The 25645-nt window shown below is 39.4% G+C and overlaps 1 protein-coding gene across 4 annotated transcripts; it reads left to right on the top strand.

Annotated features, from left to right (window-relative positions):
- The first annotated feature begins 820 nt into the window (after positions 1-820).
- acsl1a (acyl-CoA synthetase long chain family member 1a) lies at positions 821-25613 on the top strand. 4 transcript variants are annotated; one of them, XM_080412555.1, is made up of 21 exons: positions 821-896; positions 9063-9269; positions 15922-16036; positions 16334-16398; positions 16921-17022; positions 17529-17628; positions 17774-17949; positions 18123-18155; positions 18889-18940; positions 19224-19297; positions 19995-20072; positions 20476-20610; positions 21218-21352; positions 21838-21933; positions 22035-22107; positions 22291-22379; positions 22748-22864; positions 23022-23165; positions 23290-23391; positions 23479-23550; positions 23697-25613. In XM_080412555.1, the coding sequence occupies exons 2-21, from the start codon at positions 9075-9077 to the stop codon at positions 23835-23837; spliced, it is 2094 nt and encodes a 697-aa protein (XP_080268681.1). In that variant the 5' UTR covers positions 821-896; positions 9063-9074; the 3' UTR covers positions 23838-25613. The 4 variants fall into 4 exon arrangements, with proteins under 4 accessions (XP_080268681.1, XP_080268684.1, XP_080268682.1 ...); XM_080412558.1 differs by lacking the exon at positions 19995-20072 and adding an exon at positions 19862-19939; XM_080412556.1 differs by lacking the exon at positions 821-896 and adding an exon at positions 6491-6605.
- The last annotated feature ends 32 nt before the right edge of the window (positions 25614-25645 follow it).

Genomic DNA, 25645 nt, shown 5'->3' with positions numbered 1-25645 from the left:
TTAAACATGACGTGAAAAAAAAAAAAACATTAATGTGGCCTACTTGACACCAGATGGCACTGGCTAACCATAATGATTGACTAAGTTTGCTGTGTGACTCAGAAGCTCTCAGGCTGGAACCGTTCATATTTTTGTGCAAAGGGGGGCGTTAACCTTTTGGACATAAAAAGTCTGGGCATTACAAAAAAGGTGGTCATAGTTATTTATTTATTTTCAGCATAAAAATCATGGGCTTATTATGTGTGTCTACTTGCTCAACTCAACTAACATTGCTGCCCCGTAATTATTTTATAAGTAGCTATGCTGTTATTAAAATGGTTATTTCATAACAAGACCCTCCTAATATTCTCATTAAAAAATATTTTTTTCCCCCAGACTTATTGTTTTGTTCCTGATTAACTAGGGCCTACATTAATATTCCCCGTGAATTAGAATGTATTATCAATAAAGCAATCATTTTCTAAGTAGCCTACCCTGGCCTAATTACAAAATAATTACACCATAATTAGCTGACAGTAAACCGTTACCAAGCACTCTAAAGGTCCTTGCACACTGGTGCGTCTTTTCGTTGCGTTTTTTTTTTTTCATTGTTTTTTCAATTTTTTTCATTGTTGTAAAAAAAACGCAACGAAAAGACGCACCAGTGTGCAAGGACCTTTAGTGCGTTAATTCTATGGGTTAATCGGGTTATTCGAAAAATAAATAAATAAACCTTACATTGATGGCCACAACATATTGACCAATGACAACCAGCCTCTCAAAGGCAACAGGAAAACACACTTGAGACGCTCCCTGATTGGCCAAGCATTCTACAAACGGAATACAATGCAGCCTGACGCGCTCCAGCCCCTTAAAGATTGTGTGGCTCCAGCCCTCGGAACTGCTTCGCATCACAGGTTTGTTTGTTGGTCATTTTTGCCATTTCGCAGGTCTAATTGTTGTGCTCTCACTTTTCCAAGTAGTCTACACGTTTGTGTGGATCAGTAGGCCTGTTACAAACGTGCAGTGATTCGTGCTATATTGCGCTCTACATTGATCGGGGTTTCTGACGTTGTTGACAGTCAGTACTCCGTACCCTGGCTATGCTCAAGCCATGATGTATAAATCAGACTTTTCCTTCAGTCGCATTTCTCTATGTAGGCTACGATAATGTCACTGCATGAACCGCTAACCTAAACACTGGAAGTAACATGAAGTTGATGCGGCGTGAATCAACACGTAGGCCTATTATCAGTGGTGGGAAAAGTACTCAAATGTTTTACTTAGGTAAAAGTATCAATAATACCGCAATGTAGAAATACTCTGTTACGAGTGAAAGCCCGGAATTAAAAAATTACTTGAGTAAAAGTACTAAAGTATTGGTATCAAAATGTACTTAAAGTACCAAAAGTAAAAGTACTCATTTTGCAGAATGTCCCGTTTCAGAAGTTTTCAAATCTATACAAATCCTTTTTAAAATAGCCCGATGCAACGCATTGTGAGCTTGTAGATAGGCTAATTTTAAATGGCCAAAATGGGTTGAAGTGGTTGTGTGTTTTGTAATAATAATCAAAAAGTAACTTAAGTTTTCATATAACTGTAGTGGAGTAAAAGTACAATATTTGCCTCTGAGATGTAGTGGAGTAGAGGTTAAAGTACTGAAAATTGGAAATACTCCAGTTAAGTAAAACAAACCTCAAAACTGTACAGTACTTGAGTACATGTACTTCGTTACTTGGTTTCCACCACTGTCATTTACTAACAAACCCCGCCAGTTGCGCACAAAGTTTCTGCTTAATGCCAGGAGGTGGAAGACATGGCAGAGTTTAGTGTGACATTCTGCTTTGTTTAGAAGGCGCTGGAACTGGAAGCGTGCTACTGCTACCACTTGGTATGCGTGTAATAGGCGACGGTTGATGCCATTTAACTCAATATTGCAACGAATTAAAGGAAACAATGCAAGCATTGACGAATCGATGTATGTCGCGAAGGCGCCCATGATCTCTAATAAACTTAAAGGATGACTGTTTTTTTTTACTTTGGTCCTCTCACTTGTTGCTATTTCGTAACATAGCCAGCCTAAGTTTGATCATGTACAACTAAGTTAATGTTTGTATAAAGTATGCCATGCCATGTTTTCCGTTCTATTTTGGATCAAGTTTAAACTTCCAATGTATAGAAACAAAACACTAGATTAGATGGAAGGGTGGCGACCGATATATTATAACTCTATGGTCGCAACCAAAGGCATGCTATAGGTTACGAGGCTGTACGAGGAGACACCACGTCATGTCTGTACGTGGCGTCTATGGGATTAAGAATGTTGCCAGCTATAAAAACAACCCAACAGAAGATGGATCAGATGAATAATGTGCTTATTTGACCTGTGTGATTGAAACATACGTGATCGGTTTGGATCTCCTACTGTATATGTATTATTTTTTTAATTAAACGGATTATATAAAGTTGAATATTGTTAGTGAGGTTCAAGCAGGAAGTGTATTGATGTTAAACAGGCAGTAGCTATAGGTCTATAGGTGGTACTAGGTATAGGGTGGTGGTAGATGGTGCAAAAGTAGGTCAGACAGTTGTGGAGCAGCACGTTTTATGGCAAAGATCCCATGACAGGAATCTGTGGAATGTAGCTTGAATGTCAGTTTTTGTTTGCCCCTCTAAAAAAACACACATCATTTTAGGTTTTGAGTTATACCTAAACTATGTCTTTATTTCTGTTGACTTGAGATCACCGTCTGTTTTATTCCCCCCTACAAACATTCACAGCCACAACAGCTACAGTACATACTGTAGGTTTGTTCTTGTTTTTACTGGCTGCAGTGATTGAAAGCATCACTATGACATTGACATAGCTTAATCGCAGATGCGTGAAGAATAGAATGTCCCCTTCAGTGTGCCTTCCCTTTCAGTGTGGCATCCCAAGTGTACCTACACATTATACTTCATGGTCCAGTTGAAATTTGAGCTATGTAATTTTTTCCTGCATCTCAAAATCTATTGTGTACATCATTACAATAGCTTTTGTTCTTTCTATACAGTGGCATACTGTAGGCTCTATTCTTTATCCAGCTTATCTCTCTTTTTCGTGGGGGTCATGTATTGCACAATGGAGCTGTAATCTATGTTAAACTCCATGAAAAACAATAACTACTTAATATGTGTGATTATAATATTAATTTGCATGTATACCCTATATGATATGATTTTGACAGTTGCCAGATAATCCAGTAATGGCTTTCATCAGATGGAACTCTTCTAAGTAATACTAGATAGTTGTCCAGTCAAGAACAACATGGGCTTCATCATTACTTTTGGCTGCCTGTGTCATGATGTTGTGACGCTGCAGCCAGCCTATGTGTCTGTCTTGGGGTTACTACCGGACGAAAGCCTCAGGCCAGCGCAAGTAAGCCTGCCATTATTTACACAACACTTCCCACTCAACTGTGGCTTTGACCTGCCTGCCACTGTGAAACAGGAAGTTGGCTCGCGTGTGTAAGATTAGGAAATGATAAGTATTTGGTTGTAGTATTGATATGTTTGACTGTTGAATGATTTCATTTCCTGGTGCTTGCCAGCTACTAATTCAGTGCCTATTTTGTAATTCAACGAATGACAGTGTCGCTCTTTGAAAATAACAGATTTTCAAGAGAAAATTTTCCTGTTTGTAGTTTTGCATGAGTGCAAGTAAAAGTGTAGTTTTGCATGAGTGCAAGTAAAAGTGTGTTATCAAACCTTGCTCCTATATGCTTTAGTAAACTACTGATATTGGTCTCATCAAAGAAAGATTCATGACACTCACCACCTGAAAAGGCAAAATTCACATTTTCTACAAAATGTATTTGCAAATAATCCTGTGGTGTTCAATTTATTTGGAACACCACAGGGAAAACCTTAATTTGAGGCTACTGCCTCAATGTTATGCTCTTAAGTGTGTGCCGTTTACACTGGACAGATTGGAGGATGTTTCTCACTGCCTGCATTTTGCAGTGATGTATAAATGGCATGGCACTAGTGGTATATAAATGACACCAGTGGTCAATATGCACAAGTGTCATTCTTGAGGTCATTTCAACACTTGCACTGTGCAGCAGTTGATGAATGACCTTTGCTCCATTTCAGAGATCCCACACTACTCCACCCCTCCCCATACATGACTCAGTCTGCACTCATGTCATGTGACCAACAGTGCAGGTCTCACGTCTGTGTTTGGACACAGAATCTTGCCACCCAAGGTCATCCTTTGTATCCAAAGCAAGGATGGAATTGGGGGTGGGGTGGAAAGAGTTGTGCATTGAGCCCAATTTATACTTTGCCGTACAACCAAAATAGCTAATTTTCATCTGGTGAGAGACATGGACAAAGAATGAATGAGCGATTATTCTAATTTTGGTAAATGTATTTGGTGAATGTATAGGGCTACACGTTGTTACACAGGCTAATATTGACCTACCCTTCTTCTTAGAGCATGCTGTGCTATTTGTAAGACTGTTGAATTATCAATGAGATATTGACTATTGACCAACCACAACAGAACTCTCAACAGGATCTTGTTAGATCTGCTGACCAAATAAGAACTTCATCAATGTTTCTATGTTCTTTTACTCTGAATTGATGCTGCCAGGCCCAGTAACAGTTTGCATAACCTTTTCCATTGTGTAGAAAATAAAGTTGCTATTTTTTATATGGTTGATGGGAATGCGTTCTTAATTGTGTATGACAATACTGTAAGCATGATATGCAATTTAGGGCCTGAACTGGACTTTGAGAAAGAGTTGATGAGATTATGATGGGTAATTTAGTTGGCGGATTCGCGGATCCTGGAGAGGTTGGGATTAAGTTAAGTATGTTTAAGGACCCTAGTGCTAATCCCCCATTCGGCAGGCAGTAATAACAAGCTTCAGTGGATCAGAAGGCTTTTAAATTGACTCTCAACACCCTAGTTGACAATCTCTATAATCTCAGGAACAGGGCAACAGGCCCTACTTAACTCAGATTTTCAGATGTACAGCTAGCTGATTTTTATCTTCTCTCAAAAAAGTCTTTGCAAGTCTCCTTAGCCAGTAACGACTGTAAGCACATTTCTTGTTAACAATTTAAATAGTATGCTGTAGTTTACACAGTATAATATGGGTGGATTTACAAGCCTTGTTATAGATAACATAATTGTTTTATGATTGCATTTTAGGGCATCATTTATCAGCTACAGTCTGCCACTCGTTTAAGTGTCTGATTTGGTAACTTCCTCTCTTGGGTTCGTGGTGACTGTCTGTTGAGCAAAGTGTGCTTCCATCCTTAACTGCTGGCTGATCTGTATTCTTGATGTTCTGCTTTGTGTCAAACAGATCAGCTTGGTTTCTCCCATCCCCCCCCCCCCTTTCCACAGTCTTGTGTTTTGCTGTCGAGTGGGGTGACTGGCAGGCTAGCACTGCCATTGGCTTGTCACCCTCCCAGGCCAAGTATGGAGAGTGGTGGTGGTGTTGGGGGAGGGCTGTGAGGGTTACCTTTCGCCTCAAACCACTCACACTGCTGACCATGTGACACCCATGGCATGTCCCCCACTCTTGGCCAGCTGACAGAAATGCATGAGCATGCACTCTCTCTCTCACACACACACACACACACACACACACACACACACACACACACACACACACACACACACACAATGCACAAGTGTATATATTGCATCAAATCTGGTTTTGGGCTGGTTCAGAGGTGGTTGCACTCGATATTGCACTTAATATTAGTTACTTCAAGAATGAATGCCTCTTCTATATTTGGTGGATATGGATATTACTGGTGGATATATTCCACATGTTATTGATTAAGTTGCCTCAGACATTTTATGGCTACATTTGCGTAGCAGCATCACAAGGAGTGTTGATATCAGTTTATTATTTGGGAAAATACAATTTATTTTGTTATCACTCAACTATGAACCAGCTTTATTTTGTATCATGGACTTCCTGGTGTCTGCACAGTTGGTAAAGAAGCTCTCGGTAGCTCTCTTTTTTTACATGCATAAAGAGAGTAGAAACATTGGCATGGAAGCAGAATGGAAGGGTAGAGGCATCAGCAAATGCTGCATTTCTTAATTCCACTAGATAAAGGAGCATTAGAAAAAGGCTAGAAACTCTTGGCTGCACAAGAATGGCACAGATTGTGCACAGTGTGATGAGGGCATTGGTAATTAAATCAATGTGATTGCCAATTTTAGTCCATGTACATCGGTAGTAGTACATATTACTTTCTTCTGTGAACTTGAAAGGATCCTGACATATAGGTTATATGATTTGTCTTGTTACTTAATACCCAGATCAGTCAATTCATTGATGTCTAGTGGGTTTGAATTACATTGTGGGGTTGAATGAACATACACTCTGAATTGTGCTCCAGTGACTGGCTTAGTGTTGCTGTCTAATGCACCTGTATTTCTGTTTGGAAGGGGGTGTGTTCTGCTATTCATAGTTGTGAGAAAATCAGAGGTCTATTAGAGGTTAGTTCGAGACCCTTCTATTACCAACTGCTGCTACACAGAGCCTTAAAGACACCTATTCTTCTTTCCCTTAGGCTAGATTTCTTATTCTCATCTACTGTACTGTGTTGTTGTTGTAAGTATATTTTGATTCACTTCTAAATGTGCCTGCATATTGCATGATATACAGTAGTAGGACCTACTTCGTATTAAGAATCAATATTCAAGTTGCATCGCTTTATGCTTTTCGTCTTCTACTGCAACAGACTGGAACGCTCATCAGTGTTGAGTGTTGATACGTGAAGCTTGTATTGTGAAACTTTTACACAGGTTTGGCCTGAGTGATATGGTGACATGATAACCTATATATTTACTTTTTTATTTGACTTTAAACCAAAACTATTTCCAAAATTTCTCATTGATATAACCTCACTGTTTTGAACGGTTTCATATTTGCTTATCTTTTCATGAAATCAGCGCCAGTTTAGAAATGTTTACCATTTGCCAATTGTTCTACTGTATTTGGTTGTAGTTGGCGCGAAGCCCATCTGCCATAGTCTTGGTGATAATAATAGAAGTGGCGGGTCGTTTTTTGTAGTTTTGCACTACTGTTACCTTTCACACTTGAGTTCAAATGAGGTGACTCTATAATTCTGCAATTTTACACACATACACAATTGTGTGTGTGTGTGTGTGTGTGTGTGTGTGTGTGTGCTACAGAGAAAACCTGGGCAGGTTTTATGGTTACATGAAGTTTCCACATAATTGAGCATTCCTTCATGGGCACTGCAGGATTGGAATGAGGACCTAAGGCAGGGGTTTATAACATAGCCTTGTATGTTATAAGATATAGACCTTCTCCAGGCATCTGAAGAGGGTCAATAGACCGTTTCGGTCAATTGACCGAAACGTTGCCTAAATAAAGTTGTCCTTATTGTCCAAGTGTAGACGGTGTGCAGGTTATTTTATTGTATTCTAGATGTCTGATCCCTGTCCACGCACCCGTCTCTGAGCTGATCAGGTGTGCATAATAATAATAATGGATTTTATTTATAATGCACTTTACATTTGTGAAAATCTCAAAGTGCTTACAATAAGCAAATGCATAAAAAGAATCATCACACCACTAAAAACATGAACAAGAAACTGAAACAAAACATTTAAAACACGAGCACATAAAGCCTAGAGGTAAAACCAGTGTAGCAAAAAAATGCTTTGTTATCAAGGCAGGTCTTTAGTCCTCTCTTAGAGTCAACCGACTGTGGTCCTCTCATGTGGGCAGGGAGGGCGTTCCACAGTTGGGGGGGCGGCCGAGCAGAAGGCCCGGTCGCCCATGGTACTACGTGGGTTGGTCTTGGGGGCTTTGAGGAGGTTAGTGTTTGAAGAGCGGAGATTGTGAGTCGAGGGTTGTGGGGAGACTAATTCCTTGAGGTAGGAAGGAGCGTTGCCGTGGATGCAAGACCTTGCTTTTTCCAGTATTGTCAAATCTAACACATACACAGTAAATCCTCTGTGTTACAGTGCAAATGAAAGGACGACTTCACCCATTTTCAACCGATCTTCATATAACTGGTCCTCACTAATGTTCAATATGGTACCATTTCTGTCTGTTTGGCCTGTGTCTCAGAGGAGGGCTGTGGGCAGTTCACAAACCTGCCTGCCAGTGACATCATCGATGATGAATCTAAGCTAATAGAAACCGCAGGCTTTCTATCCCTGGAAAGTTGGCATGTTATAATAGAAGCCATTGTTCTCTCATTAAAAGAAAATAAAAAGTTTGAAATCTTGTTTGAAATTAACCAACCCACCTACTGATGATGTCACTGGTAGGTGGGTTTGTGAACTGCCAACAGCCCTCCTCTGAGACACATACCGAGTAGACAAAAATGATAACCTATTGAAAATGTGCGAGGACCAGTTATATGAAGACTGGTTGAAATGGGTGAAGTCCTCCTTTAAAATAAGTTATGGTAAATCCTGTAAACCTTTACACGATGTACAGTACTACTCACTGACTTTGGAGTAGAACGGAACCCTGAGGCTGCCATATGCACCGTAAACACAGGAGATTCCAGTGAGCTCATTTTCAAAGCATTCCAAGCAGGAAGTCTCACTTCCCCGCATCCCCACAAAAGACAGATGTGGCTTTGGTTCCTGGTGTCCTGATAGCGCCATGGAGACTTCTGTCTGGAACTTCTTTCCTTCCCTACTTCCTAGTCAGATTTCAACCGCAGAGCTGTTGAATAGCACGACACTATTGTCTATTGTTTTTTTGAAGAAATAGAAATGAAATGTATGATCAACATGACGGCACTAGACACAGTTCTTGTAGTAGGTTTGGTTCTTAGAAATTGTGCTCTGTAATTGAAACATCATATCTGGCCTGTTGTATGTCAAAATGTTAATCAAGGACAGCCTGTGCGGATCCAAATGGGTGACATTGTGTGATGGAACACATTTCTGTCACTGCCATGCTTCTTGACTTTCTATGCAGCAAGGCTGCAGCTGTGGAAATTGTGGCGAAAAAACTGTGCTGCTGATGACGGCTTTTTACCTTAAACGGCCCCTCATCTTCTCCTCCCTCTTCCAACAGCACAGAGAAGCCATGCAGGCTCAGGAAGTCCTGAGGCAGCTGCGTATTCCCGAGCTGGACGACTTTCGGAATTATGTGCGGAACTTGCCCACCAATGCCCTAATGGGCATGGGCGCCTTCGCTGCCATCACCACCTACTGGTACGCCACCCGGCCCAAAGCCCTCAAACCACCTTGTGACCTCGCAATGCAGTCTGTGGAAGTGCAGGTAAGATGTTCTCTTCTGTTGCACCTACAACAGTCACATGCTATGTTGGTGTACGATCCTGTTGCCACACCTTTGCAACTAAAGCAATCTTTAAACATGCATGTATTTTTTTTTTAATTGAAAATGATGAAACAATTGTTGGTTGCTGGCTTGTTGTTGATTCTGTCTTGTGTTTTTATTACATTTTTTGTGTGTATGTTGTCTTAAATATGTGTCTTGTAATGTGCACGTCATTTTGTCAAAAATCTATTTAAAAAATCTATTGAAAGAGAGAAACATGTTTTTGGTAAGCCATCAGTTGCTAGTATTCCTAGTTCCCTGGTGTCTGTATTCCCTAGTTGTTTGTCTTTAGCAGTTGGTAACACTATTGCAATATGTCTTACATTTTTAGTGAAGTTATGAGTCCCATATTTAATTTTTGTTTTTGAATTCTATTAGGCTAAATGTAAAAATGTGGTAAACTTGATTCACCATTTCTCCATTCCTGGTATCTTATACTGTATTCTCTCTGTGTGTAGGAGTATACATGTGTGAGTACTTATGTGTTTACGTCTAAAAGCACTTTAGCACAGAGCACATTCCTTTCAGCCATCATGGTTTTAAACACAGTAACTAGCCTACTCAAAAACTATGAACAAGTATACCTACTGGCACCTAGTAATGGAAGCTGTGAAACAGAACTTTAACTTAGCAGTTCATGCTATGCTTTGTTCACTCTATTTTCGTAACATCTGTTTTAGTAAAATTCAAGTAATGTGCTGTTCAAACAACCGCACCGCTCGCATGCCAAGACTTGTCTAGTCTGTGAAATGTGCATTGCCTCCTGCTGGCCTCTGTTGTTTTCCTAAGAACCGCAGTGCTACTGGTCACATTTTGTTTTAAAGTTTTATAAGTAAGTAAAATGTTGAAAATCATCAGAAAGTACAATTCAAATCTGCACATGCTAAAGAAGAGAACGCATCATACTTTCTTATGTGCATTGAAGAGAGCATGATCTTCTGAAACGTCTGCTCTTTTAAAGTTTTGTTCATAAATTTGTGTTTTGGACCGGAATCCAAATTCCATCTTTTTTTCCTTGACATTGTGTTCTGAACTTTTTCAACTTTCTTGGGAGAGAAAAGAAATACTGCTCTGTGTGTATCAAGGAGAACTGACCAAGGACAGTTAAGCCCCTTGCACACAGTCAGTTTTATTACACAACCCCCCCCCCCCCCCCCCAAGCTCACAACATGTGGAGGACCTCAAGGTGCGACACGTTGTGAGCTTGTAGATCAGCTATTTGTTACTTCTGGGTGACACTGTTGGCAAAGTAGGGCATTGATTTCCAAAATATTGAGATGCAAGCTTTCTGTCCGACCGCAACGATAAAGCACATAGAAGCAATGAGCTGGCCCCGAATATGATAAGAGTCTCTTATCAGCAGTCAAATGACCAGAGTATAGCCTACTGATAATACAGAGGTCGTGTTAGGTCATATTGTAGACTTAGGCTTAGTTACACTATGAACATGTTTTGTGTATTTCTTTTAATTGGAACTTGAAATTGAACTCTTTTTTTTTACTGGTTAAAGGAAGGTTAATTTGATACTTCAATGGGCAAATCAATGCATTTTATTATTTTAGAGTGTAGTTCCATGCGTTTTCTTTGTTTTCTTTTTTTGCTAATCGTATACTGCCACAATCCCTGCATGAAACATTCCATACTATATTTTGTTTGTTACTGTAGCTATTTAAGTGTTACGTATTGTGGATCTTGATATCCAGCAAAACTCTGCACCTCTGTAATGGGATTTTTAATAACCTGACTCAAAGAGGTGGGGTTTTCCACCACAAGCATGACATACAGTAAGTAAGCAAAATAGCCACCATGTGCACATGGTCCTATTGCATGGATAGATAGTTGGTACAAATGGTTGAGGAGCACAGTTGAAACCACCCTGCCCTGAGGCGGCTGTTTTGGTAAACAGTGAGAATGCAGGACACAGTGACTTTCCATTTGCGTTGTCTGTGTCTAGTTGTGACAGTCCGGCTTATTTACAGTCAGAGGGATTACCAACAGTCATGGAAAAGACCTTCAGGTGCTGTTAATTAATTGGCACAGGTAGCAAACAGAACAACACAAAGTCTTCCTACGCATTATACAGTGCAAAACGGAAACAGCTGTGTCTCTGAGACCATGATTGAGACATCTTAACTCATTGAGTACCTGAATTATTTCTGGCTATTTCTGGCCAGTACGATTTTTTTTTTTTTTCAAAGTAAAAAAAAAGTGCTTAGGAAGCGAGATACAGCCTTTTTCAGTTATAAGTTAAACAAGGAGTGGATAGAGCTGCAAATCTTCAGATAATGATATCTTGGGTTCTGAAAAAAAATAACGAAAAAGTGCTTAGGAAGCGAGATACAGCCTTTTTCAGTTATATCATTATCTGAAGATTTCAGTTTATCTGAAGATCATACCAGAGAAATATATCTCCACACTATGCAAAATGTGCTGAAACAAACACAACTACAAAGCTATTGCATGTTACAGTGACAAATATAACCTGCGGATGCTGTCCTGGAGAGGACAACAACCCATTCCTTCTGCTGTAAAATCTACTGGCCCAAGCTGTACACAGTTCAACCCTTTAGCGTCAGGCATTTTGTTTTAAAATACAAAATGACTATCTTTTTTAGGGCTGTTATGGCCGACTTTAAGGATATTCATTTTTGTATTGCATTTTCAAACGCATACCTTTTGCTACATTGGCACCTGTCATGCACACTAATCAAGCATTTCTGCCCCCATAAAATGGAGACATTTGATAACACTGCTGACCCTGTTTTGTTTTTAAAATGTCGTCACTGCACTTAAGTGTGGACGGGCAGGAACGGAGACCTTTTGAAAATGTAGTGTACAAGCATTTCATAATGCTACTACTGCCTACATGCACAGGAGGAACGCTATTGGACTACATCTGCATGTGGTAGGAGCAACAACAAAAATGAGGGCACCCGTGGATGTAGCCTACTTACATTCATGAATGACTTGGTTGTTACAGACAGTGCCTGAATTGGGCACTGTCTGTAACAGAGTACCAGTTCTGCTCACTTTTGCCCCCCCTGAACAGCCTTATTACTTATAATTATGTACCACCACAATCTAGGTACTCATGTTGGAAGCCATGTGCAATTGGACATGTCGTTGCCCCAGCACACATAGGATAGGATTTCATCTTAAAGTGTAGGCTACTTATGAACGTTTCCACGAACATAATGACATTCATCGTGTATCATCTGAATTTGTTATTTGGTATGAGGAAAATGTACGTGTGTTTGAAAACGAGGGAACTGGATTGTTGACATGGCATGTTGTGTCTTGTCCTTAGTCACGCTCATCATGCTTGCTGGATGTTTAAAACTCTTATTTTGGTGTTAATAAAATGGGTTGTGGGCTGAACATGCGCTCCGTCGTAGACCGCACCATAGGTGAATGCTTGGACATTGCAGGCGTAAACCTCCTTCACACACACAAGAAAGTATAAAATGCAAATAATATACATAACACTGTACACTCCTGTTTATTCCTAGACCTGAAATCATCAGTAGCGTATTATGTTGCCCGTCATGTGTCTTTCAGCACAGATGCACTCGCAGACAAATCTACTGTGACCACAGAAAGGGGAATCATTCTTTGAATGTATAAGCGCTGTGTGACTACAAGTACTGTTTCATGGATGGTGTCAAATGGCTGTCAAATGTGATATGCTCGGTATGCGCATGCCCAGTGTATGTGAATGGTCACGTGACATCCGTTTTCATGCTTGGACTTAAGGCTGGGAGATGTGACTGAATATCAATATCATGATTATTTCAAAACTTTGCCTTGATTACAATTATTTGTTTTAATTCTGAAAATAGCAGATGCTATTGTCACAGTTTTTGTACGCCATCGTTGTTCAACAAAGTATTACAGGGTTAAGTGGCCAATTTGACTAGTTTATTTAGTTGATTATAAAAAAAATCTTTAAGATTTTGTTCATGTTGATACTGTATGCAAGACATGAAAATATATATATATTTTAAAAACTTGCTTTTCGATTTCTCAATTACCCTACATGAGCAAGATTAAGTCAGTGATTGGATTATGGACGGAGATGACTCCAGACAAGGTGCTAAAACTAAAGTGTGGACAGACAGTTTTCCTCTTAGTGTAGATTCTCATAGGTAGGCAATTTTATATGAAGCATTTCCAGTAGTCTCTTCTTATAAACCTTTTAGGGTGTTAATTTTGTAAGGTATGTATCCAAAAAGCTTCTCTTTGTAGAAGTGCTCACCACCTCTCTTAAACCAGTTAAGCCCTTTATACTTTCTCATACATCAAATAACGAAAATAGCCGATCAACAAGCTCACAATGTGTTGCGCCTCAATGAATGAGTTGTGAGCTTGTAGTTTGGCTATTTTGCACATTTTGGTTATAATGACATGCCCAAAATAGGGACTCTGGGTTGAAACTGGTTAAAGGCTGTACAGTTTCTACCCCCTCAAACCTCAAGAAACACGTCATGACCTACAGTATAGTATAACATATTGTTTATGAGCATGCCAAATTATAATTTAGTTTATTTCACAAAATGTAATTTATATTTAGAAATGACCAATATTTCTACCACTAATGAAAGTTTTATGGAGGACATTCTAAGTTGATGTTAATTCTGAATGCCTCCAATTGACCTACCATACCTGTGAATATGAAGAAAGAAAGCCCTAACATTGTCACTAAAATGATTTTTTATTTATTCATGAATACGTTGGTGTAATTAGGAGAGCAAGGACTGCCCATGCTCACACGTGACGTGTAAGTAGTAAAGAGTTTTCAAACTTAAAGTAATTTCATGATTTAGATAAAATGAGTTATTTCAAGGAGGAGTCTCTGGTCTAAGACGTATGACAATGGGCTAAGGCCTTCTTCGTAAGGAATATTGGTGTATAAGCCAGTGACATCCATAGCGCATAATATGTCGGTGTCTAAGAGCAAAATGGCTGCCGTGTGCACATGGTTCTATTGCATGAATAGACTGTTGGTAAAAAGGGTTGAGGAGCACCGTTGAAACCACCCTGCCCTGAGGCGGCTCGATGTTATAATGAGTGAGCATGCAGGTCACAGTGCCTCTGGCTCTCCATTTGTGTCGTCTGTTTTGTAACAGTCCTGCCAGGTTTATTGAGCTTTTGTATGAGGCTGAACCTGACTGATTTTAAAGCTGCAATCAGAAAATTGTATTTATAATTTAGTCCCCACTCCTTCAGGGTATTTTCTGTGACTGTACATTTGCACATACATGAAATTTGTCCTCTGCATCCTTTACCCATCCTAACTATTAGGCGCAGCAGGCACTACCTGCGCCAGGGGAGCAGTTAGGGGTTAAGTAGTCTCTCAAGCCAGTCAACACAATCTTTGAATACTACAGAGGGTACAGTATGTACTGTAACTCCACCTCACAAAAGTTGCGACAGGAAATTATAATTTGGGTTTCCAGTAGGTACTGTATTATGTACACAACTGCAAAGGTGAAACAGAGGTGGGGGAAGGTGGGACGTCTGCTTTATTTTCTTATCTGTAGAAAATAACAGACTGCTAGGCTGTTGGGAGGAAGCATTAGAAAATTGTGTGAGCTAACGGTCTGTCTCGAGAGACAAGGGGTTAAGTGTCTTGCTCAGGGACACTTCTACACATAATGTAGACTGGGCGGTGAACCAGGAACTTCTGATTCCCCGACTCCTATGTTAGTACACTATGTTAATACAATATGACGAATACAATGGGGTGGTTGAGGAGGTGGTCTCGCTGCTCTTCTTTTGAGAAATGTAGACCCTACCCTGTGTTCGGGTAGGAAACCTGCTATACTTGTTGACAAGAGGTATTTTATATATTATTGCTGTAGAAATGTTGGCCCTTGTGCGGTAGACCCGTGTTTGAATCCCGGGTAGGATGTAAATCTTACAGATTGCAACTTTAAAATCTGATGTGAAGAGTCTAGACAGTGAACATATCATTTTGGTTCATAAGAGGTGCTGTTCAATAGGTTTAAAAAATAACAGAAGACTCATGCATGCAAGAGTTAGACTTGCTGTATATTCTCTAGGTGGTTCATCATCATAATGATGATGCATACTGTAACTGAACTCCGTCAACTGAACACTTCTCATATTTTCCACAACAGAAAACCTGAGCTCAGGTTAAAGGGATAGGGTGTCTCCTACCGGAACCGCTGCCTCCCGGTCCGCTGGTCATCAAATTATTGGCTTCGGAATGCGACAAAAACAAAAACATATCCACGGGGTGACTAATCAATAGGAAAAAAAGTAGGGTGAACTATCCCTTTAAGGATATGGCTCTGTACCTTAAAGTGGACATTCATGTTTCAATTGGCAACGTTTGGACTTTTGACTGTTGCATGGTCTACCGTTAGCAAGGCTGAAGGTGGGATGATGCATACAGCAACATTTCAAATGTATTCTTCACCTGTGCATGGAATGTAAATGGGGATAACATACACTGTAAAGGAAACATGAAATGCATATCTGTGCAGAAATGGTCTGACATGTTTAACATGTTTTTGAAGACGTATTTTTAAGTAGTAGTACCATTTTTAACAATGTATTTTCCTCACAGGGTGGAGGATATGCGCGAAGGTCCCTTTTGAATGACAGCGACAAACCCATGGTTTACTACTATAGTGATGCACAGACCATGTATGAGGTCTTTCTACGAGGGATACGGGTGTCGAGTAAGAACTGTTCTCTCAGCAAGATCATATCCACTAAATGAATAAGTTAATAATATAAACAAATATATATATTAATTAATTATTAAGTTAACTTTCAGCCTGGTGTCCCTATTTTGGGCATGTCATTATAGGCCAAATGTTTAAAGCAAAAATAGCAGATCTACAAACTCCCAAGCTCTTGCACCGGGACGAAATGTGAGCTTGTAGATTGTTCGATATTTGTCCTACAATGAAGTATAAAGGGCTTACAGTAAGTGGTTAATAATGTTATAACTTTATGATAATTCTGCTTCACAGACAATGGACCTTGCCTAGGATCAAGAAAACCCAACCAGCCTTATGAGTGGTTATCATACAGAGAGGTGAGATACTCTTGTTGCCATGGGAAACGGGTATCTAAGACTTGAATATGTACTAGTGGGGTAATAATGTAAAAAGGTATTGGTTAACTAATTACGTCAGTCATCATACCATACATTAGGGCTGGGCGATATGACTTAAAATATCACTGTTATTTCAAACTTTTGCCTCGATTACAATTAATAAATTAATTAATTAAAACATTTTTTTAAATAGTGAAAATAGCAGATCTACATGTTCAGAAGGGGTTGTGATGCGACACGCTCTGAGCTTTTAGATCGGCTATTATGACTATTTTTACAGGCTACCATTGTACATCCAAGTATAATACAGGACTTGAATTGTTAATTAGTCTAATTTATATAGTCAATTATTAAAAAAAATCTATTAAAATATTTTTGTGTATATAAGAAACTAATATATACACTTTTGCGAAATTTGCTTCTCGGTTGTTCGGTATTCGTTTTGATATTTTTGGTTGGAACATTAAGTTATTATTAAGTTATTTGATCTCTTTTGTCAAGGTGGCCGACAGAGCAGAGAATGTCGGATCTGCTCTACTGCACAGAGGACACTCTAAGGCAGGAGACAAACATATTGGCATTTTTGGCCAGAATAGGCCAGAGGTAAGATTACTACAAATAATAGGAGCTTTGTTGAATTTTTACTTTAAATTCTCCTCCTTTCCTAAACTCTTGCTTTTCTTATTTCTGTGGGCCACTTGCATCAGCTGAAAAATGTATTGGGTCAAATGTAACAGTCAAATGGGAAAACTTTTAGGAATATTTATTTGTTACTGTACAGCTGGAACAACATCCTGAACTACAAATGTTCCCTAAAGCTTGTGACTGTTAAGCCTCTTAATGAAACATGAACCTTCTTTGGTGTCAGGTATATTCTGTAATGTTGATATGGTCAAGTCCTGCATCCATAGCTCTTCAATTCTTGCAAAATTGTTATTGATATGTCATAACTGCAAGTCATTGTTCCATTTCACTGGATATATTGGTCAAGATGTTAACTTTTAAAGTGTAGAGATGCTGATATATTTTTGTGTGTAGTCACAAGAGTGTATATCTTACATTGATACTTAATGTACACAACTGTGACTGATCCATGTTGTCTTTTTCAGTGGACCATTTCAGAGCTGGCCTGTTACACATACTCCCTTGTGGCAGTTCCATTGTATGACACACTAGGCACAGAAGCCATTGGCTATATTCTTGAGAAAGGTACGTTTAGAGGGCACCTTGAAATCTTCTTCGCAAAGCACCACACCATCTAGAGTCTGATCACATATTACCCTGTTTTCTGTTATTGTTGAGCTTTTATTTTGATCAAGATCAATTCAATATGCGTCCTTCCTTGTGATTCCAGCTAACATCTCCACTGTGATCTGTGATGTACCAGAGAAGGCTAGGCTCATTTTTGACTGCGTCAGTGAGAAGCAGCACACAATAAAAGCCATTGTCCTCATGGAGGCCTTTGACAGTGAACTGGTGACTCAGGGAAAGAAATGTGGCATTGAGGTTCTTAGCCTGAACGCGTTTGAGGTGAGAGCAACAAGACTTTTACTAATTTGACTTAGTTGTTACTATTTATTCATTTGTTTTGTTGCATGTATTCATTGTTTTGTATGTCACAAATATCTTAAGATGTAAAAGATGTTGGACTGAGTCATATTTGTCAAAAGGTTTTATTGTATGGTAAATGTTTGTCTTCACAGGCGATTGGTGAAGCCAACCATCAGAATCCAGCGGTACGTTGGACTGACACACATAACACCTAAACTCCCGCACACTGTTTTCGAATGCAAAAATATTTTTAACGGGAAACGCAAGTTTTTCCCTTTTTTTTTTTTGCATTTGAAGACACTGTGCGGGTGTTTTTTCTTCTGTTAATCGGCCCTTGGTCTCTTAAGCCCAGTCCACACCAATGATTCGCAATGCAATAAGCAACTGCAACCACTTGCAAACAGAATCCCAAAACTGCACCGACCTGCAACGGGTCAATTCAGACGGCTGCAACTGGTTGCAAGTTGCAATGAGTGGCGTTGCAAATCCTTGGTGTGGACTGGGCACCTGTCTCCTTATAGGTGTGCAAGTCTTGCTCTTTTTTTTATTTGAACATTATTTAACAGACTTTACTTAAACAGTATTTAACACACTTTACTTGTATTTAACACATTTTAATTGAACAGTATTTAACATACTTTACTTAAACGGTATTTAACAGAAGTAAAGAAATGAGAACATCAGCTCAAATCCATTTAAGGTGAAGCAATCATATTTTAACTTTGAGTATCAATTTTTATGTGATCTACTGTACGTCTCATAGGAAGATGGTATGTTATGGTTTAAATTGACTTGCACTAGACTTCAGCACTTGTCAAATGGATTAGTAGAGTGCTTAAATGAATTGCTGTACTACTGTATGTTGTTGGTATGGGTTAAATCGTTTAACTTTCCGATTTGTTTGATATCTGGTTACAGCCCCCTATACCAGAAGACATTGCATTAATCTGCTTTACCAGTGGAACCACAGGTACGGAGATTATATTTACATACAATATAGTAACTTAACCACTTAAACCCTATATACAGTACTTTGTTGACTGGGGACTCTCGGGTCTATCTTTGGCCCCCTCATTTTCTCCCTCTAGAGCAATGTTCTTTGTCAAATCTACGCTCACAACGCATCGCATTGCAATGTGCTATGAGCTTGTAGATCTACAATTTCCACCCATGTTATATTATGACATATAATTATAAGTAGTAGTCAGCTAATGAATATCATCAATACGATTCAACTACTGTTTTCTTCACAGGAAACCCAAAGGGTGCAATACTTACCCATGGAAACGTCATCTCCAACACTGCAGCTTTCATTAGAATAACAGAGGTAAACAAAGACATGAGATTAACTGTCTGACAGTAACATCTAATTTTGGAATTGGATCAATGATCTTATCAAAAGTATATAAAGCTTTTTATCTTTAGTTATATGAATGATGTTAGTACATTTACACTATTCAGAATCTTACCTTGGGTTTCAGATTCTGTACTCGGACCGAATACACTTTTCAAATGCCTAACCACTTAAGCCCTATATAATTTGTTGTACGATTAATATAGAAAATAGCTGATTTACAAGCTGCGACGCATTGTGAGCTTGTAGGTGAGCCATTTCTGATATTTTTGAAAATCTTTGACAACTTTTGTTTTGACAATATAATGACATGCCCAAAATAGGGACACCATTGTATGGTGTCCCTATTTTGGGCATGTCATAAGTTGTCAAAGATTTTCATTAATTATTATTAGTAGTATTATTACATTGCTGAATGCATGCTGAGACAAATAAACCAATTGTACTTCATCCATGTCAGTAGTTAGTGGTCATTTTCCTATATCTTTTCTTCTCTGTTCCTACTCTCCATTTGTCTTACTTGTGTGTGTGATCCAGGGCATTCTCGAGCCCAGTAATACAGATGTACTGATCTCCTTCCTGCCATTGGCCCATATGTTTGAGAGGGTTGTAGAGGTATGCCTTGCTTGACCTGTGAGTGTGTGTGCATGTGTTTTTGTGTGTCCCACAGGTGCACTGCATGCTGGGCGTACAAGATATTCATATGTCATATCTCCCTCTAGCACACATGTTTGAGCGGGTTGTGCAGGTATGTTATTTTTTTTGCTGATTTGCCCTGAAATATCATGGGGATGATGTGTGTGTTTACATGCAAACTCAAAATGTTTACATGGTGGCTAGTACGGCATGTTCTTCCATAAACACAACTGTTTTCAGCTTGGAGGTACTGTACTACAGACACTTTAGTTTGGTCTATGGTCCCACAGTCTATTGTGTTATAAACCTATGGAATAAAATACATTATCAGATGTACAGATCTATTGTTAATATTTGTGATTCAAGATTGTGTGTCACTAAAATAACTGAACATTTTCAGGCTCAGCAGTTGGCAGTGCACATTTAAAACACACATAGATTCTTTGCAGAACAGTGCCCCCTTGTGGCTAGACAATTCTGCACTCCCATTTAACATTGTTTACCATTTAAATCAGGGTGTCATCCTGATCCATGGTGGAAGAATTGGCTACTTCCAGGGGGACATCCGTCTGCTGATGGACGATTTAAAGGCCCTGCAGCCAACAGTCTTCCCTGTTGTCCCTCGTCTTCTCAACCGCATGTTTGATAAGGTCAGACACAAATCCTTATCAGCAATACAAAGTAAAATACTCCGTTAATTTATCTCAAATATAAACAAATGCCTCGGGTGGCGCAGTGGTAAAAGTCCCTGCCCACCACCACAGAGGTTGAGGGTTTGAATCCACTGTGGTGCATCCGGCTTTGTCGAGCGTCGACACAGAACACAATAGGCCCGTGTTCAGGGGAGGGAAGGGTGATAATGGTAATTGCACGTACTCCTACGGGCTGGGGCGGCACCTGTCAGCGGGGAGTGTTGGGCGGGAGGAGTAGGACGAAGGCTCTACGTCCTCCTGGTGGGGGCTCCTCACTGGCAGGTGAGTCAGTAGGATACGACAGCAGTGACAACACAGAAATGTGTGTGGGGAGGAATTAATTGGCATAACGACTAAATTGGGGAGAAAAAGGGGTAAAAAATAATTGGCTACTCTAAAAATAAAATAAATAAAAAATGTAAACGAATGGACCCATGAGGGTCACTCTCGGAGGTCAGATGGAAAAATTAACACAGAGGGTTGTACTGTGTACGATTCACTTTAACCGTTACACTTGGTGATGATTCCTGCAAGCCTAAAATGGGAGGTGTTGTCTTCTTTCCAGATATTTGGTCAGGCCAACACGCCGCTCAAGCGATGGTTGCTAGACTTTGCCACCCGGAGGAAGGAAGCGGAGCTTAGAAGTGGCATAGTCAGAAAGGACAGCATGTGGGATAAACTCATCTTTCAAAAAGTTCAGGTAAAAGTCACATTTTTACCACCTCAAGGTCCATAAAAGCATTCTGTTATTGTATCACGAGTCACGTTCCCCATTTACAGTATGTGATTGAAAGCATACATCTAGTGTGTTAGCTCCTCCAAGAAGTGCTTATTTTCTCCTGAAAAAAATATTTTGACACAAGAAGCTGTTGTGTTCTGTGGAGTATAAGTTTTAACCCATTAAGACCTGAGTCCGATTCTAAAGATATCTTATTTGGCTGCGGACCCCCCCATCTCAAAATATGTTGTTCCAGGGACCCCCAGAAGCAAATTGTGTGCGCTATGAGCTTGTATATCTGCTATTTTTGAATAGCCAAAGTATAAAATAAAAATGCTTTTTAGTTCAAATCTAAAATGCTATGATATGATAAATGAGAACCAGTGTCTCGATTAGTGAAATTGAAACTCCTGATTTTTAGATCTTAGATTATCTTACATTGTTCTTGGTTTGGTTGCTCTTATCAGGCTAGCCTGGGTGGCCGTGTGAGGCTCATGATCACAGGAGCTGCCCCAGTGTCCCCAACCGTTCTGACTTTCCTACGGGCTGCCCTCGGCTGTCAGGTTAGCATGTCTGCCTGTTCCTCTTTTGTTGTCACTCCTTTTCATAGTCGACTGTGATTGTGTCTAAATGTAACTTCCTAACATGTCCTCCTTCATCCCAGTTTTATGAAGGTTATGGCCAGACTGAATGTACAGCAGGATGCTCCATGTCAATGCCTGGGGACTGGACAGCAGGTAATTACATCAATATTGTCACATCGCAGTTGCAAGTTTGGAGATATTACTGCAGATGAGCACAATAACACAGTATGTGCACTGGTGGAAAACTGAAATGGCCGTTTCTGGTGGTGTTGCTTAATCAAGTTGTGTTAATTGATGCCATATTGACTTGACTTTTATCATTTTTATATTTTCCAGGTCATGTTGGGCCGCCTCTACCCTGCAATTCTGTCAAGCTGGTGGATGTGGCTGAAATGAACTACCTGGCAGCCAATGGGGAGGGAGAGGTGAGGATGGGTGGTTTGGTTAGCCATCAAATAAATGAATATGGGAAGTAGCTTATCACAAGATAAGCACACTTTCACATACTCGCTCTCACCCTTGTACAACAATGAACATTCAGAGAGAGGGTCAGGGCCACAAAAGGAGGTTGATTTATTGAAATCACAAATGAAAATCCAACATAAAAACGGGTTAGAAATAAGAGAGCTTTAGCCAGATTGAAATGGATCAAAGGTGATCTTATAATGTAAGAAATCACTGCTCTTAACTTTGTACTTGTTTAGATTACAGCTAAACTGGCATGCTGCTTCTCCAGCAGGTCATGTACTGTACTGTATTTTCTTCTATGATATATTATATATTTCTTTGCTAGGTGTGTGTTAAAGGACCAAACGTATTCCAAGGGTACCTACAAGACCCAGAGAAAACTGCTGAGGCGATTGACCAGGAAGGCTGGCTGCACACAGGAGACATTGGGAAGTGGCTACCTGTAAGCATCTCTATGATTGCAGAGGAGACTGGATTGTCGCATTTTCTCGAACCTGACAAATATATGGTTCAAATTGGATTTGTATAATTTGACATTGTTTGCATGTAGTATGGTAAGCCCTTATTTCAATGACCCCCACCCCCCCACTATTTTGCAGAATGGCACATTGAAGATCATTGATAGAAAGAAGCACATTTTTAAGCTGGCCCAAGGAGAATACATTGCCCCTGAGAAAATTGAAAATATCTACAATCGTAGTGATCCAGTGGCTCAAGTGTTTGTCCACGGTGACAGCTTGCAGGTGAGCAATTTTGTAATCTGAATATTTGTTTTAACATTAAGCTATATATTAAGGCTATAATTTGGCCTTCAATACAAATATACTGCAAACATTGTAATATAGTGTATAATGTCACTGTTTTAAGGCATGCCTGGTGGGCATAGTGGTACCTGATCCTGACTTTTTACCTGGTTGGGCCAAGAAAAGAGGGATTGAGGGATCCTACTCTGAACTCTGCAAAAACAAGGTTATATGTATCATCATTACTGATCCAAATGTACTTGATAAGCATTGTTACATATTTTCATCTGACTGTTTGCCATGACTATTTTAGGATGTAAAGCAGGCCATTATGGAGGACATTCAGATGTTGGGGAAAGAAGGGGGACTTAAGTCTTTTGAACAGGTAATTATTGTGCATTTACTTTAGTAAACTACTCACTTATAATATGACAATGTATTTACATCATGCCTTCTTTGTAGTCCTTGACAATCTGTCTGCTCTAATCAAACATTGTTTGTGTATCATCTGTGTGTTCATCTTCTCTGCAGGTGAGGGACATTGTACTGCAAACAGAGATGTTTTCTGTGCAGAATGGTCTGCTGACCCCCACCCTGAAGGCCAAGAGGAATGAGATTCGCAGCCACTTCAGAGAGCAGATTGATGCTCTCTATGCCAATATTAAGATGTGAGTCCTGATGATGGATTAGGGAATGATGACAATCATTTAGAACCTAAATCCTGGATCAGATATTCCTTATCCACCAGTTAGTAACCGGATAATGTCTCACAGCTTGGAATCACAGGTTAACCTGCTTTATCCCTGTCTCGTTTTCTTTGGGGAACAATATCCTCCATGTCCCTTGCAGCAAATGGCTTGTCAAATATGAGTGTATGTCCCAGTCTCCAGAAACATGTTAATACCATTAGTAACTCTTCTTGGGAGAAGAGGTATAGCAAACAAGGAGAAATGTGCCTCATTGATGCCTTAACTGCAGTCTGACTATAGTACATGGAACGTCGCCTGGTCAGAAAGTGCTAGTCAATTTCCCCTTTTTAAAATGAGCCTTTTTTGTTTTTACTCTTTGCTTTTTGTTTAGAATTACAAAACTGCCACAAACTAACTTTTTTTCCCAACAAATACAAACATTGGCTATTTATATACCATTTTATTTAATATTTTGGATTTCTATTTAAGTTTATATTTAATGTCCTCATTGAACCTGTAAATAGTATATCTGTAGAAAAAATCTATTTGTATAATGGTCGATAATGCATTAGACATTTTCTGCATTCCCATGGTTCTTAATGCTGTACACAGTAAAATCCTGTTATGTATAGATATATACATGCTCAGTGTTAAAATTAACAATGAGGATTTTAATATGTAGGCAAGAGGTGCCATTTGTTATCTAGCCATTTCAGTGTAGTCAATAGCAAAATTATTTGTTTAGCAGGATTTAACAGGATTTCTTGTGAGATGTTGACTGTTACAAGTCAAGTTGGACTGAAAGAAGACATTTTGTTATGGTATTGTTGTGGTCTATACTTTATGGTCTGTCCCTCCTTTTTAAAAGGGCCACTGTACTGAAATAGAGTTGAATACTGTGACCACGATCTCGATGTAAATGTTCTCAGAGCCAGTGATGATTCAAATGTCTTTACCATCAAATGTTTGTATGTATGGATAACAATTTGATGTTGCAGTCAGTTTAATCTTCCTTGTAGGTGAGCAACATCACAATGTATTTTTATAGGCATTGGTCTCACATTTCAACATTTTTAGAGCCCGACCGATGCCTAGACCACTGATGTTTTGACCAATATTTTTTCACTGCACAATGCATGGTACAGCGTTGTAAACTTGTAGATCTGCTAGTTTTGAACATGTTTGAAAATGTTCACCTATGGATGATTGGGATACATCGTCTGCATAACTGCAGATACTGATTTCATCCAAAAAGTGAAATAATGTCCGATATATATCGGCCAGACCAATACATCGGCCGGGCTCTAAACACTTTACCCTTTTCTCTCTGCATAATGTAGCAGTTCATTTATTTGCTGGTTTTGTTTAACAGGATTTTACATTTGTAGAATCAAAACTGTTACAGATTGCCTTGGACAAGAAGAAACTATATTTTTGGCATCTTGAGGAAAAACAGAACTATTTGTGAACTCTATGTTTGGAACGAATTGTTATCACTGTGCATATACTGTATATTGAATAATGGTCTTTTCTGTGCATTATTAAAAGGGTTTTATCTCTCATATAGAGGCCATGTAATGTTTCACAGCAATTTAATTGATTGTTCATGCCATCCTACCATCCTAACTTGACAGTTTATCTCCAAACAACTCATGACCTCCACAACCATTGCAAGGATCTCACAATATTGAATGAAGCTGGGTGTAACACCACTGCAAGCCAATCAAAGAGTCATGCCCCTTTTCTAAAGCTATTTAACTCATTGAGTGCTTTTCACATGTTTTACCGCTA

Source organism: Gymnoscopelus braueri (genome assembly GCF_963280865.1).
Source record: "Gymnoscopelus braueri genome assembly, chromosome: 2".
In the NCBI taxonomy this organism is placed as follows: domain Eukaryota; kingdom Metazoa; phylum Chordata; class Actinopteri; order Myctophiformes; family Myctophidae; genus Gymnoscopelus; species Gymnoscopelus braueri.
The sequence above is the reverse complement of the archived record's forward strand: the minus strand, read 5'-3'. Positions and strand labels throughout refer to the sequence as shown.

What these genes read in the sequence shown, in the direction of transcription:
- acsl1a (XM_080412555.1), top strand. Translation starts at nt 9,075, where the DNA reads ATGCAGGCTCAGGAAGTCCTGAGGCAGCTGCGTATTCCCGAGCTGGAC. An exon ending in TGGCTATATTCTTGAGAAAG is followed by an intron (nt 17,629 to 17,773) that starts GTACGTTTAGAG and finishes TTGTGATTCCAG; the next exon opens with CTAACATCTCCACTGTGATC. An exon ending in GACTTAAGTCTTTTGAACAG is followed by an intron (nt 23,551 to 23,696) that starts GTAATTATTGTG and finishes TCTTCTCTGCAG; the next exon opens with GTGAGGGACATTGTACTGCA.